At 44.2% G+C, this 17,588-nt stretch overlaps 1 protein-coding gene across 1 annotated transcript in view; it reads left to right on the forward strand.

The window, feature by feature from the left end:
- SYNDIG1L (synapse differentiation inducing 1 like) overlaps positions 1-16,916 on the forward strand; it is a 26,029-nt gene extending 9,113 nt beyond the window's left edge. Inside the window, exons 2-4 of the mRNA XM_014519027.2 lie at positions 9,060-9,526; positions 11,943-12,080; positions 15,225-16,916. Coding sequence (XP_014374513.1) covers positions 9,101-9,526; positions 11,943-12,080; positions 15,225-15,383 — 723 coding nt within the window. The 5' untranslated portion in view covers positions 9,060-9,100 and the 3' untranslated portion in view covers positions 15,384-16,916. The remainder of the gene's footprint in view (positions 1-9,059; positions 9,527-11,942; positions 12,081-15,224) is intronic.
- The last annotated feature ends 672 nt before the right edge of the window (positions 16,917-17,588 follow it).

Below are 17,588 nucleotides of genomic sequence, written 5' to 3' on the forward strand. Positions count from 1 at the left end.
AACTTTAAAATCCCCTCACTCTTCATCCCAGATGCTCAAACCCTCACGTGTACCTGATACACTGCCTGTCCTGAACTATCTGCTTTACCTATTCCTGGGACCAAAACTGGAGGTTCCTGGCTAGAGGGTCTTGATTCTCTGCTCAGGGTCAGACCAATCACCATATTTGGGGTCAGGAAGGACTTTTACCCCATGATCAGACTGGTATGAACTATGGGAGTTTTGCCTTCCTCTCTACCTGGGACCTCTTGAGTGTATATTGACAACATTTTATAAAAGCAAGACACTGGCTGCCATAGTTTCCTTGCTTTACCTCTGGTAGGTTAGGGTGTTAAAGTCTACATTGTGTCAGATTTGATGGTAGTCTTATATAGAGTTTAGATGATAGTTTATATGTGATGGTTTGAATATGAATAAGGATGATCCTGCCTCAGGCAGGTGTTAGAGTAGATGACCTCTCCAGGTCCCTTCCTGCCCTACTTCTCTATGGCTCCCAGCCCAACATCGCCCCGGTGAAGCATCCCCTGGCCACTTCCTCCTACTCTGTGGGTGCTGACTACTTTCTCCCACTCTGGGTGCTGTATACTGAAACTGAGGCACAGTAGCTGCCTTGGAGAGGCCCTGACTGTACACCCAGGCCCAGTCTCAGGCTCTCAGTCACAAGCATGCTCACTGACGTGCACCCACAGTCAGTCTAAAGTGGGTATATTGCCTCATTTCGAGTAGCTAGTGAACATGAAATAAGAACAAATGTTTGGGGGGTGCTTCATGGCTGTGTTCCCAAGTGCGGCACACAAGCAGCATCAACAAGCCTCTCCACCTCCCTCAGACCTCCTCCGTCCTTTCCACAATGCTGCTCAGACCACCTGGCTCCCTTGTTCCTCTAGAGACATCCTTTCCCAACTCAGATCCTTTTGTGGTTCCCTTCTGCTTCTGTATCCTATTCCATCTCTTTGGTCTGTTCTTTCAGGCCCTGATCTAACCACCTCCTACATCTCTGCATTCATTCCCACCTTGTCATCCCCTACCACACCCTATTCTAAATCCATTCCAAGCCTCTTTTTAAATAGCTGAGGCACTTGTACACATGACAATGTCACAATGTACACATGAAGAAAATTTCCCTTTGTGTGGCTTAATGGCATCAAACATTACACATAAGCAAGTTTTGGAGGTTTTAAATTAGTTTGCATCATTACAAACTAAACTACATCCCAATGTAGTTTAACTTTCAACATTGCAACTTGGAACATTGCAGCCATTAGTCAGCTCGCATTTGTTTAATGCAACCATTGCCACCATGTTGAGGGCTGCTTTGAAGCCTGTCCATCAATCTACCCATAGCCAAAGCAGGTGTGACTAATTAAGGTGCCACTTTCACTTCAGTTGGAGCAGGAGCTCGTCTTGCTGCTGCCCTGCTGTTCTCTCTTTGCCTCCCTAATCATACCTCTCTCCAACAGCTTGGCCAGGAGCCTGGCTGTGGTGCTCAGTACTTCTCTCCAAATCTGACAGTGTGACTCAGTGGGGAGCACTCTTGTATGTCAGCCAGAAGTTAAAATTTTGCACCAGGATATTCTAACCTCCTCTGAGGGTGTTTGGAGAGATGTAATGCTGTTGTAGCCTGATAATGAGCGTGGAAAACAAAATTGAATGGTTACCTGGCAGAGCAATTAAACCATGATTGATTCTTGGAAAAGCTACTTAATTTACCATTAGCTTGACCTATTATACCCCACATCTGTGCCAAGTGTCAGATTGGAATCCAGGGCTACCCTCCGAGACAAATACTCACTGACCTGTCCGCTTGTAACTTATTGCATTGGGTAGGGTAAACATGTTGGTCTAGTCTTGACAGCTGGGGATGTTGGAGCTGGGAGGCATCAGTCACACTGTGATCAGAATCCAGACTCTGATTTACAGTAGCTGGGGGCAGAGCAGAATCTGGCCAGATTTGTTTTTTCTTTAGCTCCATGTGGATCTGTTGTTTGGGAACCAGCCCTTGCTGTGATGAGAGCAGAGCACAACGCACAACTGTATATTTCATGTTTTGTTGGCAGGCTGGACAGGGGGTGCACGGGACTCTAATCTATAGGCAGAGCAACAAACAAAACATATATTGGTATCAGATAAGCTGTATCTCAGTCAGACTGCAGTTACAGCCCATCTCTTGCCACCTGATTGAGACTCTTTCCTCCTATGTGTGTATCTCTCTCCCTATGTTCACAGTATGTGCATGCATCTTCCCTAAACACCCAATAACATCTTGCTGCTATTATCTACTGCCACTGTTTCACAGACTAGCGCTGCAGGGCTAATAGTTATGCATTCCATCCAGCGGTGTTCGTAATGAGGATGGAGTGTGTCTGCTCTTAGCCAATTTTGTCTGTTTTGCAGCTTTCTCACTTTGATCTGCCTGTTTCATTCCTTTTCTCTAAAGCCTAGTGATGGGTAATAAGGGCCCAAATTAATCAGACTTACTGTAGAACCCAAAGAAATCAAATCTGGTTTGGAGATTATTGCATGATCTGCCAAGCACTGTCTTTCCCAGGGTCCATGTGTGTGAGCGGCTTTTTTTTACTGTTGCTTTCCCTGTAATCCATCCCTGGCATCATCATTAACATTATCATTATCATTATCATCTCAGTTGATTGGTAGGTGCTATGTGAGCCCATGCAAAGCCACAGTCCCTTTCCTGATGATCTTCATGTTCGCTGCAAAAAAATGTACATACATGAGTGCACGTGCACACACAGACACATATATGCCAAATGTACGTGTATTTGTATGTGTGTGTACAAGTTTCTTTGCAGTGAACAATGATGTTCTTTAATGAAAGGGTTAAAGATAATTCCCCTTTCTTACAAGCACTGATCACTCCATTGCACGCATATGTGTACACACACATATGTTTGTGTGGATGTGTATGTTGCACACACATTTATAATGGAGCGATCTCTGTACCTAAAGGACCTGGGAATTATGTTTAACCCTACAGCTACTATATCCTTTCCCCTCCACCTACCTAAGCTGCTTCTGTGATATCGGAGGTGTGAGGGGAATGTTCTAATCCTTTTGTATTACCGTGAGAAGCAGACTCTTTGCCTGCATTTTATTCTAGCTGAGCATAACAGCTGCGGGGGTCTGACATGATGTCCCTCCATGATCCACCTCCAGTTAAAACCCCAGCTGCAGAAAAATGATGAGATATGGTTTCTGTGGCTGTACTTCGTGGTGACTTTGCATATTTATGAGACTTGTGGTAGGAAGGTCTTACTCCTCATTTCTCTCATCCTGGGGCCCATGTTATCTAGCTTTCTCTCTGCTATCGTAAGAATATTGCTGAGAATATTTCTGTAGATCTCCCCCAGAGGAAAGATTGATGAGTATAACCTCCCCAGACTGAGTCAGCCCTTTCCTCAATACAGCAATTCCTTTCCACAGTCTCACTGAAGCCACAGCTCTGTGGGAGGTCTCAGACCAGAAATGTTGAAATGACCTTTTCCAGATTCTCGATCCCACTACAATGAATAAGGGTGTAACTTTCATGTGTAATTTTCTTCTCATTATAACACTGCTCCTGGGAGCCAGGTCCCTGAGGTGTTGAAAGGGAGCAAATAAGAGAATGTTTAATATGGTGGGGTATCTCACATCACAACCAGAATGGAAATCACAGAGTTAGCAAGGGAGAAAACCATGCCCTCCCAATACAAGAGTGATGGTGCTTTCGTTTGGTGCTTTCTTGCTTTAAGGATCCCAAGCAATTGACCTTTATCACTCCTCTTGGGATGAGAGAGGATTCTGCAGCCCACTTTCAAGGACTTTCTTAATGCTGAGACTGTATTGTCCATCATTCTCTTGCTTACTCCCAATTTTACTCTTTGAATCATCCTCCCTTCTAGTGAGAGCATCTACATCAGATGTTTACTGTGGGGTTGCCTAATTAGTTCCCCAATAAAGTCTCCACAACTACATGTGCACCCCTATTAGGCCTCAGTAAGCGAATAAGTGCCACCATAGGTTAATACTTGTCAACACAAGTACCATCCTGTGGCGGTGTTATTTAGTGCACAGCAACTCACATGCAGATGCTGATGGGGTTGGCTGGGGCATGAGGGTGCTTCAGTGCAGGAACCACTTGCTGGCTAGCCCTGCACTGGAGCTCCCTTGTGCCCCAGCCAGCCCCTCCACAGCACATGGAGCCGGATTGGAGTGGCACTGGCTGGCAGCCCCCTGACAGCCAGGGTTGCTCCAACTTGGCTCAGTGTGCTGCAGTCCAGGGCACACATGTAAATGTGGCACATGGGAGCAATAAACTCAAGCATGAACTGCGCTGGAGTTTATTCAGTCGAATTAATTTCATGTGTAAACATGTGCAGTGATTGCAGATTGTTGACACTGTTTACACTGTTGCATGACCTAGCTAGACAGACGTTGCGCTATCAATCTTTCCTTGTAAATCTGTCTCTTTACCTCGTTTTTGTTCCTCTTCTTTGAATTCTGTCTAGTGAACCAACATCTTTCTAATAACAAGGGTCCCAAAATCAACATAATCAGCTCCAGTAGCATCACAGCTTTCTAAAAAAAACCCTGTCGCCTCCCTGATTTCTGACCTCATGCCTCACATTGGCCTTTTTGCTGCCACTATTAGATTGCCAGTCTTGCTGGCTGTCCATTGTAACTTCTAGGTCTCTTTCAGATATTACTTCTTCCCAAATCTTTCATTCCTACCTGGTTGCCTGTGTTTCAGATTCTTTTCACTTAGGTTTTTTCCCAATCCAGATTTCATTTTATTTCTTCCTTGCGTTTTTAATTTCCTTAGGACCCTTTGCATTGTTACTTTTCCCAGTATAGGGCCATATACAAATGGCATTGTTGTGTAGTTTACCCTCTTTTCTCAGACATTACTGAAGATCTTTAGATCCAGACCAGAGGTGACTGTCAGATATGCAATATCTACTAAACTTCGTCCTGCCATCATTCCTCAGCACCCTTCGCTCGTGGTCCTTCACAAAGTTTTCAGTTCAAGTCAGTGATAATTTCCAGTCCACTTAAGCTTGAACTAGAACATTTTCATGAGAAGTCACCAAATGCGCAGGGATTAGTCTCTTCTTAATATTTGTTTCATTATTTTACTAGAAATATAATTTAAGTTTATAGGAAAGTGATGGTCAGGATCATTCATCTTTTCCTGAAAAGTGGGACCATATTCTATTCCATTTTCCCATTCCTGCCCTCCAAACCCAGTTCTCAATGCATTGTGGAAATAACAGTCAGTGGCAAAATAAATGTATTATATCATTTATTTAATATTAAAAAAGTTATTATCCAGGCTCCTATACATTCCTTAACCTGCCTTTATTCATAATGTATGTTACCAGATCTCTTTACTTGTTAGTTGTTCACAGACCACTTCTCAGGAACAGCAGCTAGGGTCTTATTTTAAGTCCCTCAATGATCAGGTAACAATCATCCCTTCCCTTCCATGCACAGGGGCACACCCCCCTCCACCCCATCCCATTTCCTTTCTCTTCTGCCTGCTGCTGTCCCCAGTATCCCCAGCTGCCCCAGGGCTGAGGGGAGGCTCCAGAGCTCCTCCTGCCCTGCTCCAGCTGGGCTGCATGCAGAGCCAGGTTCAGCCACAGACAGCAGTGGCAGTAGTGACAGGCAGATTCCCTTCCCCTGCACCTGCTCCTAGTCTGGCAAGGAACATCCAGGGGGACCAGGCAGGGAGGAAGAGCTCACCCCCTGCTGTTGCTCTCCTTGGCTGAGTTTGGCTTCCCATAGAGCCCAGCTGGAGTCAGCAAAAGTGACTTGGGAGCATCTCTCTGCCCCTACCCCTTGGGCAGCCAGAGACAGCGGCAGCAGTGGGCTGGGGAGAGGAGGAAGGGAAGGTGAAGAAAGGGGAGGTGCTGTTGTGTATGGAGAAGGAGGGGGGAGGGAAATTCTTTCCTGATTTGGGGACTTCAAAAAGTCACCAGCTGCTGCTCCCATGGCCGAAGCAACAGAGAACAGTGTGTTTGTGTCACTGCACCACCTCTGAATCCACCCCTGAAGAGCCATGAACAATGTCTATGTTAAAATGGATATGCCTTAACGATGCAAGGTAGTGCTAAGGCCGGGGTGGGGAGGGGGAGGAATATATGAATTATTTCTTTTTTCTGCGATGTAGCTCAACTTTTATACACCTAGGGAATGCTGTCCTCAGGGAAGGAATTGAAACCCCACCGATAGTGATATTTTAAGCTAGATTCAACACTAGAAATTATACAGTAGGGAAAAAATCTTGCACTGGCTTTTGAGCTAATTGGGCTCTTCATTCTCTAGAGTTTTTGATTCATGCTTCTTTATTTAAATGTTCTTCTTGAGAGTGGAGTTAAAATCCAGTGATATGGCATGTATCAGACAGAGTGAAATACCACAGCCAGCCATATACCAGATAGATGTGTTTGCCTATAATGTATAATATACTCCAGAGAAAAAAATGTCTGGAATCTCTGAGGAGGAGGAACATTTTGTACTTCAAGACAAAGTAAGGTTGTCCCTTGATTTCTGTTTAGGAGACAGGTGCATGATGATGAACCGTAGTAAAACAGAATACTTGACTGTTAGAAGTAGCTAGGTAAGTGATTTCTTGTCTCCTAGGAAATTCATATATATCAAGATTTGCTTTTATTCCCAGATGAGTTAGGACATTGAAATATCAAACAGTTTCCCAGAATGGAAGATTCCTACATTTTTAAATTCAGAAATATAAAGGGGGGGAAAAAAACCTTATTATCAAACAAACATGTTTCAATATTCTGACATGGGGAAACGAATCATTTTAGATTGACATTTCAGAATTAAGTGTTTCATTTAATTTTGCAATCTCATTTAGATTTTACTGATAGAAGCTCAAAAAAGTTCGGCAAATCAACATTTTCCCCACAAAGCCACATTATCTGAAAGGAACTGATTTTTCACTGTTGTTAAAATTCCCTCAGTGCTTTGCCTCAGTGCTAATTTGCAAACAGAAGTGCTGTCAGGGGCAGATCCAGGGGAGGATTGCACTGATGCCCTTGCACCCCACTTTGATTTCTGCTACACGCAAAGTTTAAAACCAGCTGCCTGGCAATGGCAACAGCATTTCTAGCCAGGCAATGCTGAGAGAGTCAGTTCATTTCATGGCTCATTATGATCAACTTGATCCCTTCTAACCTCTTCATTCCACAGGTGTTAATGACCTTCTTTTCTTTTTAACGTCTTGATGTACCACCAATCAAGCTATTCCTTCTGCAGTTCTGACGTCTGTTAGCTGCTCGTGGTAACACAGCTCTAATTTCACAGCCCTGCAGATTGTTTTTAACTCACTTCAATAAATTCATATTTGTTTTTGCCTCAATCTTAAATGTAATAATACAACCCTAGGCCCCTAGCATTTTAGTAAAGCTTCTAGTTTCTTTTTAACCAAAAAAAAATGTGTGTTATTTTATATGGCATGTTGCACCTCACACTCTCTGCATCTCCATTTTCAAAATTCTGGATCCACCCATGAATGCCATAACCTACACACAGAGCTTGTACTGGACAAAAAATTCCCTTTCAGTGTTAAACTCCCTTATTTTCCTTTGTATAAAAAGTATTGATGGCAAACTCCTAGGCTAAGACCAAGACTGGAATGTTATTTAAAATATCCTCATGAAAGCTTTTCTATCTTTTTGGTCTTCTGTTCTTTCCCTCACTACCCCCCATTCCAGGCATTAAAGAACTCTAGTCATGGCAAAGTAGGGCTAGAAGGGACCTCTAGAGGTCATCTGCTTCAGCCCCTGCACACAGTATTCCAGATGAGGCATGACCAGTGCCAACTAGAAGGCCACTATCACTTCCCGTATCTTTCACCTAATGCTTCTATTGATGCATCCCAAAACCATGTTTGCTTTTTGTGCCACTGCATTATACCTGAAAGTCATATTGAGTGTGAGATCTACCAAGACTTGCAAGTCCTTTTCCATAGCCAGGTGTCACCCATTTTACATTTGTATTTTTGATTATTCCTCCCAAGGTGTAGCACCTTCCATATGTCCACACTGAACTTCATCCTGTTAGCTCTAGCCCAACTTTCCAATTTGTCAAGGTCCTTCTGAATTGCACTCACATCCTCCAACATGTTCACAATCCTTCCCAGTTTCATGCTGTCCACAAACTTGCTCAAGTAGTAAAGTTCCAGTATATGCTGAAGCCATTAGCTCAGTGACACACTGTCCTGACTGGCTCAGGAGTCACATAAGTAGTCAGTGTTAACAGCATATCCAACCCCTACGAGAATTGTGGCAAGCAATCTCCAGTTCAAAAGAAAAAATTACTTGTGCCAAGGTTGGTAGAGGTAGATAGCATGTGCATTTCATTACTCAAGGCTGCAGGAAAAACTCGCCTAACACACACAGTAAAAAAAAGTTAACCTCCCTAAGCACCTTTGATAATATTTTCTGTGCAGAAAAGCAGGTGATACATTGAAGAGATACTTGTGACTTGGGAACCACAGTCTGAGTATTGCTGAATTAGCTAAACCTACAGTGCCTGAAGGGCTGTAATTTATTGCAGCTCCTGCTAGTTCCGGATATCAGGGAGGTTTCCCAATGGATGTTGGCCTCATATCTACTCCAGTGCCATCTGTTATCCTTTGTAGCAACACACATTATGAGCCAGCATAAAGGATGCAATGGGCATTCTTGTCAGACTGTATGTTCCACTTTCCAGATACATTATAGATACAGCAAATCCTCTCATTCCAGCCTGGATCAGATCATCTCATCACAGGGCCACATCCTTCTCTCACTATCAGTTTGTGACAGATGTACAAATCCTCAGTTATTGGAGACAGTGTTCGTGCCCTGAGAAAGGAGTTCTCATCATTGTTATTCTCTGTTGGGCAGCCAGATCCTGTCATTTCCCACTGGACAGCATCCTGCCATAATCTCTGTTGTGACTAGTAAACTTTACCATGAATGGTACAACTGACTCTAATTCTGCTTTGGGCTGATTTCTTGCACTCATTTCTTCTAACTTCTTTTATTCTTCAGGGTCACCCTCCTTTCAGCTCCTTCAAGCAATTTTCAGCAGAATGGAAAGTATGAGTGAGCTTCAAAACCCACTGCTGGCCAACAGCAATGGGCACCTTCATGGCAGCTACTCTTACCACCAGCATCACAACCAGGATTACCCTAGTCACCGCTGCCAGGGAAAACTGTACTCCTACTTCTTTCAAAACACTGGCACTGCCAGGACTCACCAGCTGCTGGATGCCAGTTCTCTGCAGCTGGCTGTAGAAGCATTGTATGGCCCCAACTTCATCCTGGTGAAGGATGAGGCTAACCTCAAAGCCAAGGACAAGGGGGAGAGCTGTGAAACAACCTTTGTGGAAAACAAAGAGGCACCCTCCGAGGCTCCAGACGGGCGAGAAGTACAAGGGCCATGCCTGATGGAGAGTGATATCAGAATCCAAACCGTATCCTATGAGGTAGAGGAAGAGGAATTACAGGAATATGAGGTGAGCTCCTTTGGGGAGGAATATTTGGAGACTTTCCTGCTAGTTGTGTCCATCTGTCCAGCAGGATGGATTCTGCACAAATGACACTGCAAGGGTTAAACAGATAGCATGCACTTCCAGATGTTTACTCTGCATCACTAAAACACATGCAGTTTCTTCCTTCAGTGCCTCTTGATGTGATTTTTGGTGGGAGACCCTTTTGGTGTTGCCATCGTGGTAGTTAAATGTTATCCTTCTGTGAGTGCCTGGCCGGCTGCCAAAGGTTTGTTCCTAGAACGCCAGTCCTTGCCCTGCCCAGCTGGGGTGAATAGCCTTCCAGTTACCCTCAGCTTTGCCACAAAGGTTCAACTTTTTATGGTTGGAAAGTAACTTGGGTTGGCCTTGAACTCATTCAAGACAGTGAGCCTTTGAGGGGTTCTAAAAGTGTCACAGGATACTCCACTTTGTGTGGCAAATTAATACTATACTGTGCATGTTGCTGCATCACAAAACAGCAGATACTAGGGTTAGTTTTTCAGAGGGCCCAGGGAGCTCCCATTCTCTCCATCTCCAATCCCTTCCCTCTACACCCCTCACTGTCTCTCTCTCTCCTTCTAGTCCCACCCTGGCAGTCTCTCTGGTACACCCAGTCTCCAGCCCCATACACTGCCTTGCTCCTCATTTCTCTAGTTTTCTGTATTCAGTAGCTGCTCATATTTCCCTCCCTATCCCCTGAAACGGTTTTACTGCTCAGTTCTCCCAGTCTCCTTCATGTTCTCCCATTCCTCTTCACCTCCCTTTCCATTTCCCTTATTTGCACCCCTCATCCTTCCCCATACCCAGATATTCACCTCAGTTTTCTTCCCTGCTCTCCTATTTCCCATAGTCTCTTCTGTGTCCTTCCCTGAACCCTGCATTTTCCTGTTTCCTCTGTCTCTCTCCATGCTCCCAGTATTTCCGTGTCTCATCACAATTTATACTCTCCTGTTCCTAATCTCAGGATACCTTCCCTGCTGTCAATCTCATTGAGAGCACTAAGAGATGAGAGCCATCTTTATAAGGGGCAGCCTCATTTTCCAGTGCTCGTGTGGTAGCAGTGGCAGCTGTCTTAACTATGGCAGCTGCTTCAGCGCTACCAAACATAATGGGAAACTGAGAGAAGAGCACAGTTTGCAAATTTGTGAGATGCTTAAAATATAAACATGACTCTTGTGATAAAATAATAAGCTCTTAAATCCGAGTTATGGCTGGTTACACACATGTACTCTGGGCCCACTCAGGATTTTCTCTGCAATGGAGAGACTGGGAAGAGCGTACAAGGCTCAGAAAGGTAGCACTATGTAGGGTGGATTCCCCAGGCCCTGCTCTAATTGATAGCTGTAGGCTTTCTCCAAATCCCATTGCTTAGATCCTGGCAAGATGCTCCTTCCAGACTGAAACATGGCTTTCCTCCTTTCCATGTGCTTATGCCATGACAGGTACTCTCTAGGGCAAGATGTGCTCCCAATGGAAAGAAAAGTCCTGGAGACATTTTGCAGAGCACACACCTTGAAAAGATGAGGGAGGGCTCTTGCAACCTTGGGATAGGCTCAAATCCCTTTTCTTTACTTGCTAACCTGACTTGGCAGCCAATTGATTCATCTGGTCCTAGTGGGAATAGGGTATTTTGCTAAACATGACAACAGCCCATTATATCAAAGCCCAAGACATTTAGGTTTAAGAATGATTTCCAGGGAAATCCAAATTCCCCACCATGGACTTACTCTGGCAGGAAAATGAGAATCTACTTCATTCGCTGAATTTTTGTCACAACCTTTTTCTCATCAAACCAACCTCTGGAGGTATAATATTTTAGAAACTCATTCCCTGAATTTGATGGTAAGAAGAGTATAAGAATATATAAAAGGGAAGGAGAGGAAAGGGAAGACCCTGTGAAATGCTTAGAGTGCAGGGCATGGGGGAGATCACTGCACAGATACAGGATGAGAGGAACCTTGGAAAACCCATAGATAGGATGACATAATGGGGCAGCTCAGACTCAGGAAGGGCCTTCAGTAGTTAAGTGACCAAAGGTAGTTTCCATTGGTGGCTTTGTGGTGGTCTGTATTACAGTTATGCCCAAGCCCAAGCAGAGGCTGAAGCCTTGAATGGCCCATAGAGGTATAACTTGTTTTTTATCCCTATGGCAAGTCCCTCTAGGGGAAGCTTGAGTCACCTGAGGTTGGGGAAGAGCACTACATGTCTCCAGATCTTGATTTCTACAGGGTCTTTCCAATTTTTACAGGATGTCTTCATGCCGTATAGCAGGGGCAGACTCACTTTTTGGCAATCAGCCTGTCCCTCTGGACCATGAATGGGGAAAGCTTGCAATGCTTGGGCCCTCTCTGTGGCTGACAGTCCAGCACATTCAACAACACTAAATCCATTTGTTTTCCAGAGTGACTCCTCCAGTGACAGTGAGAGTGAGGACCATTTCCTGATGCTTCCCCCACAAGACCACCTTGGTTTGGCCATTTTTTCAATGCTCTGCTGCTTCTGGCCTCTGGGGATTGCCGCCTTCTACTTCTCCCAAGGGGTGAGGAATCCCATCTCCTGATGTCTGCTTTCCAGTGCTACAAAAACTGGGCTATGCAATGGCTCTAAAACAGAGACCCTGTAAGCTAAATGAACCCACTAGGCAGGAACCAGACAGTATTTTGATATACAGGTACTCCTCACTTAACATCATCCCAGTTAACCTTGTTTTGTTATCACGTCACTGATCTATTAGAGAACATACTCATTTAAAGTTGCATAATGTTTAGTTATAATGTTGTTTGGCCGCCTCCTGCTAGTAGGTAACTACTGTGATGTAATTGGATTCACTTAACATTGTTTTGTCGCATTTTTCAAGAATGTAACTATGAGGTTAAGGGAGGAGCAGCTGTAGTTATGCCATGCCCACTGGTTTTGTTTCCAACCCTCCACCCATGAAAAGAGCCAGTATGCTGGGGCACAGCATGCTACCATCCGTATCATGCAAGTGAACCGGACACTTCATGCTCACCTTACAGTAGAATTTCATTCTTCCACTGCAGCCAATGCTGGACAATTGCCCTGGGGAAACTAGAGGTTTTGCCCTTGGATGCAAAGAGGTAATCCTTACAGTGCCATCCTTATAATACTGAGGGACCTGACTCTGTCCACATGTCAATAAAAGAGTCCTCCTGTGTGGTAGAATCTGTAGTCACTACACTGTGACTTGATAAAATCCTACACTATATCACCCCCAGCTACAATTTGTATGCTTCTAGGAGTCACTAGATTATACCTTATCTCCTGGCAGATATTAACAGCTGACACCGTTCCCAACAAATATTGCTGACCAGATCCAGCGCTGTAACTCCCTCAGAATCACAAAGCTTTGGAGACTGGGCACAGCAAAGAATCTGTTCTCTTGTTACTTATTATAAGGGTCCCTGTATTCACTATGTTTGTGGTAATGACCTCTGATGTTAACTTTAAAAAAATCCAGGCAATACTTTTAGTTCCTTATCTATAAGATGGGGATAATAATACTTCTGAACTTCAACTCTACTGAAGTCAGTGGAGTTACACCAACAAAATGTGGCATACTTAAAAGTGTAAGTATTTGGCACAGTCCTAATTGTCCCAGGAGTGGCACAGTCATTTCACACATCACGCTTCCAAGCTGCACCCACCAGTAGGGCATCAGTGAGAACATGCATCCTGACCAGCTTTAGGGAATGATACACAATAGCCTTACAGGCACACAGTACTATGTCCTGGAAAAGAGGATAGCATGTTTTATCCCAGGTACTTTGGTAGGGTCACAGGAGAAAGCTTTCTCCTGGGACAAATGCAGCATCTATTTAAAAACTATGAGGAGAATCTGGCCCTGGATTTGTCTTAGCTCAGACTGGCTAAGCTCTCACAGGCACAGCTAACATTTTGTTACTTCAGTGTCAGTCCAAAGTACTGTTAATTCACACAGGTCACTGGAGTTGCTCTGGATTTACATCCTGCTCGGACAGAATGTGTCCCAGTCTTTTGACAAAGTTACATGGAGATGGTAGAAAGATGAATAAAAGATCAATGATGTTACAGTTAGCTGAGTTTAGGATGCTGTGTCTGTGAGGGAAGGACAGTTGCCAGCCAATTAAAATTCTTCAAAGCAGCACCTCTGATTTGTATTTGTTTTTCTAATATCATTGCTGCAGCTGGTGCAGGATTATTGTCATTCAGCACTATTTATTGTTATTGCTGGCTCTTTGGACCAACTGTCTCTTAGTCCCATGTTTTCACACAGTGCAATGGGCCAGCATCCCCTTGGTGCTACTATAATACCAATAATAGAGAGTAATAATAACTTGGATTGTGCCTAGTGCTTCAGAGTGGAAGTAAAAATCCCCAGCAGGAAGAGCTGGCAAACTAATGGCTCCTCCCTCCCCACTGTATTACTCCCTTCCTTTACCCAGTGTCTCTCCAGAGAAATCAAGGAACATAGGAAATCAAATTTAGATACTGCCTTACCAATGGTCCCTGGTGCCTTGTCCATGAGCCAGTACTAGTTGCTTCAGCAGCAAGTGTAAATTTTTCTAATAGCCAATTATGAATAGGCTAATCCCTGCCAGTCAGTCAGTGACTTATCCTATTTAATGTATCTTCAGCTATTCTTGTTATTCATATAATGTTGAATCCCCTGTATCCCAAGAGCATATGAAAGCGAGTTCCAGGGGTTATTTTTGCATTGTGTAAAAAATATCCTTTTATCACTTTTAAATGTATTCCATTTAAATTTCATTCAATGCCATTGTGCTCTTGTATCACAAGAAAGAGCAGTGATTGATTTACCTGCTGTAGAGCGTTCATTATTTTGTGTATACCTGCAGTGCTCTCTCTCATTTAATTCCTCTTTAAACTACAGAAAATGTCCTTTCTTAACCTCCCCGCACAAGAAAGTCTTTACAGCACTCTAACTGTTTTCACTGCCCATCTCCTAAGTTTTTTATACATCTTTCATATCCTTTCTGAGCAGAGGTGACCAGAACTGAACACCAGATAAGGGTGAGCAGTCGCAATATGCAATGTCATTTTCTATTTTTGGTATTCGTCCTTATCTCTTTCAATGCAGTGTAGCCAGAAAAGAATACTTAAATTTACATATTCCTGATTAGTGGGCTCAAGATACTGCACTCTATTATCAATACATTATAACAACATAGTTAGTGTCTCTGGATATATGTGCCTCCAAGCATGCCATTATGAAATCATATCACCATCAGAGTAAAGTTCAAAAGTTAATAGAGTGACAAATGATGCACATTTTCAAAACCTGCCCAAGAGATGAACAAAGACAGTTCAGTCTACAAATATACAATATTCAAATGTTACATAGCAAGAAAAATTATGATGGGACTGTGGTGCCACCATCACTGTACCATGAAAGTGCAGTTTAAAAACACAACGTGTCTGAATATGTTTGCCTGCATTGAAATGTGCTCACTCACACTGAAAACAGTTGTCTACACATACCAAATCTTACCTCTAGAAAACAGGCATCAAAGTAAAGGAGTATAGAAGGGAATACATTTTGGGAGTCAATGCTGTTCCCCTATTTTAAACTAGATAATCAGTCTCCAGAGGGTTTGTGTGACCTTGTCTCGCTAACATTTCAGATTATGTCAATAAACATTTACATATTGTCTTCTCTTTCCAGACCAGTAAAGCTGTCTCCAAAGGGGATTTCCACATGGCAAGTTCAGCTTCCCGGAGGGCTCTCTTCCTTGCTGCACTCTCTATAACCATTGGCACGGGGGTATATATTGGTGTGATTGTAGCACTGGTTGCTTACCTATCCAAAAGTGGCCATGTATAGCACAGACCTTCTTGCCAAAGCTCTTGCACTCTGTGCCCAATGGCCAACCATACTGGGACTCAGACTTTCATATGGGGCAATGGACATGATGCTTGCAAGGGCTGTTGAATAGCTTCATCAGTGGTGGGACCTCACCTGAAAGTAGACTACAGACCGTTTCCCATTCAGATGACCAACACTCTACTCTCCTTTAAACCTGGTGAACGACAGCCCCCTAGCAAAGAATTTGGTGTGGGCAGAAAGTCCTGGATTCTGAGACTGAGAAGATCATATTTCACTCTTGGAAGAAGGTGAAAGAGATATTACTACTTCAGCTGCAGAGCCTGGTGCAGCCACTCCCAGTTTCCAAGACAATCTGCCCATGCTCTAGTCCTGCCGTGTAGAATTCTTCCACCTATGGTATCACAACCCTTATCTATCTTTGGGGCACATGGGAAAGAGCAGGAATAAGCCTGTAGGGATTTTATTTGTTGCTCATGCTTTTGGGAGATAAGAGTCACAGTCTCTTTGGAGAAAATGTTTGTCAGGAGCTTGCTCTTGTGCTAGGGAAATCATTCACTATCTAGTGCCAAAGGTCAGCCACTGCCCCTTGAGCTGCAACAAAGCAGAGCCTTCACTACAGAGCAAGCTCTGGGCTTCCCCCTGTGTAGCCTCAGCAGAAAGTTCTGGACTCAGGCTTTATCCTTGTCACATTCTGCTGATCCATGGCTCAGCCCAGACTTTGAACGTCACAGTGTTAAACAAGATGATGAATATTTGTTTGATTGGTAATTACGCACACCGTTTTACATGCTGACCCTGGTTGAGTAGGCTCTTGAGATTCTTCTATATTGTTGTTCTACAGCAACGAAGAGGGGCACACCAGTGCCCTGCCCTGTTAGATTATGTGAAGAGAGAAAGTTAGAGCCCCTGCTCCAAAAGCTTTTCATCTAAACAGACAAGGGAGGGAAGGGAAGCAGGAGCAGAGAGAGCTGAGTGATGGGCCCACAGCCACATGGCATGTCAGTGGCTGAGCTGGGAACAGGGCCCCAGTGCAGAAGGCTGTCCCCTAGATCAGGCTGCTTCATCTGCAACTTTGTTCCTGAGGGGGTAAAAAAACCCCAACAAAACAAAACACCAAGCATTGCCATTCTGGGGAAGCCACAGGGGAAAATGGTTCCCTCTGTCCCAGTGCTTCTGCTTCACAGGAAGCTAGCAACCCATCCCTCAGAACTAAGAGTACTAATTAGGGTGTGAACAAAAAGCCAGTGTTACATCTGTGTTGAGCAGAGCCTATGAACAAGGACAAAGTCCAGAGCAAGGAAAAAAAAATATTTTGAATATGGAAAGGGAACAACCAGTAATGAAGGCTATCCCTCCCCCAACACTGAGGAACTGGGCACTTCTAACACAAGACCCTATGTCACCATAGCAACGAGCTACGGTGATGTAGCTTGTCGCTACAGCAATGTAGCTTGTCGCTACAGCAACACAGCACAAACCACGCCACCAAGGCTAACTGCGCAGCAGCAGGGCTGGACACAGACATGGGTGAACCGGGCAGCTGCCCAGGCCCAAACAGAAAGGGAGCCCAAAAATGGTAATTTAAAAACTATTATTATCAAAATCTCTGGTGAAGGGGGCCTAATACTAAAAGTTCACCCAGGGCCACCAGGAGTCTAGGTACGGTGCTGTGCAGCAGCAAGTAGCTCGTTGATACTGCACAATAGGGTTGGAACAACACAGGCGCAGTCAGGTGCATGTGTAGACACATCCACTGAGTGTTAAACAGACCCTCCATTGAAGTGCCAGTGCCACTCATCCCAGCTTACATCCTATCATTGCTCATTTGTATAGTCAGTGGTGTGCCAGGTGCTTCAAAGACACATGTGAAGGCCAGGTCCCTGCCCCAAAGAGTTCAAAATAAAGGACTCTACCTCACCTTTCACCTTCAGCCCCACTCTCCACCTCAGACCACACACCTTCTGACCCCATCACTTCCATTCCTCTCCTTGACTCTTTTCTCCTTCACTCCCTCACTCTTGTTGTGCAGTGTGCTGTAGCCAGGCTCCCAACTCTCCCCTGGGGTTTCTGGGCACCTTGTAGCATATACTGTAAGAGCGGCGGCATGTTCCTTGATATGTGTATAGTTCAAATGTACATTTCATACTGAAGAAGCATGTCAGTATCTGAGATTTCTATTGTACTTGAGCCATAAAAGAAAGA

This window comes from Alligator sinensis, unplaced genomic scaffold, assembly GCF_000455745.1.
Source record: "Alligator sinensis unplaced genomic scaffold, ASM45574v1 scaffold280_1, whole genome shotgun sequence".
Taxonomy (NCBI): domain Eukaryota; kingdom Metazoa; phylum Chordata; order Crocodylia; family Alligatoridae; genus Alligator; species Alligator sinensis.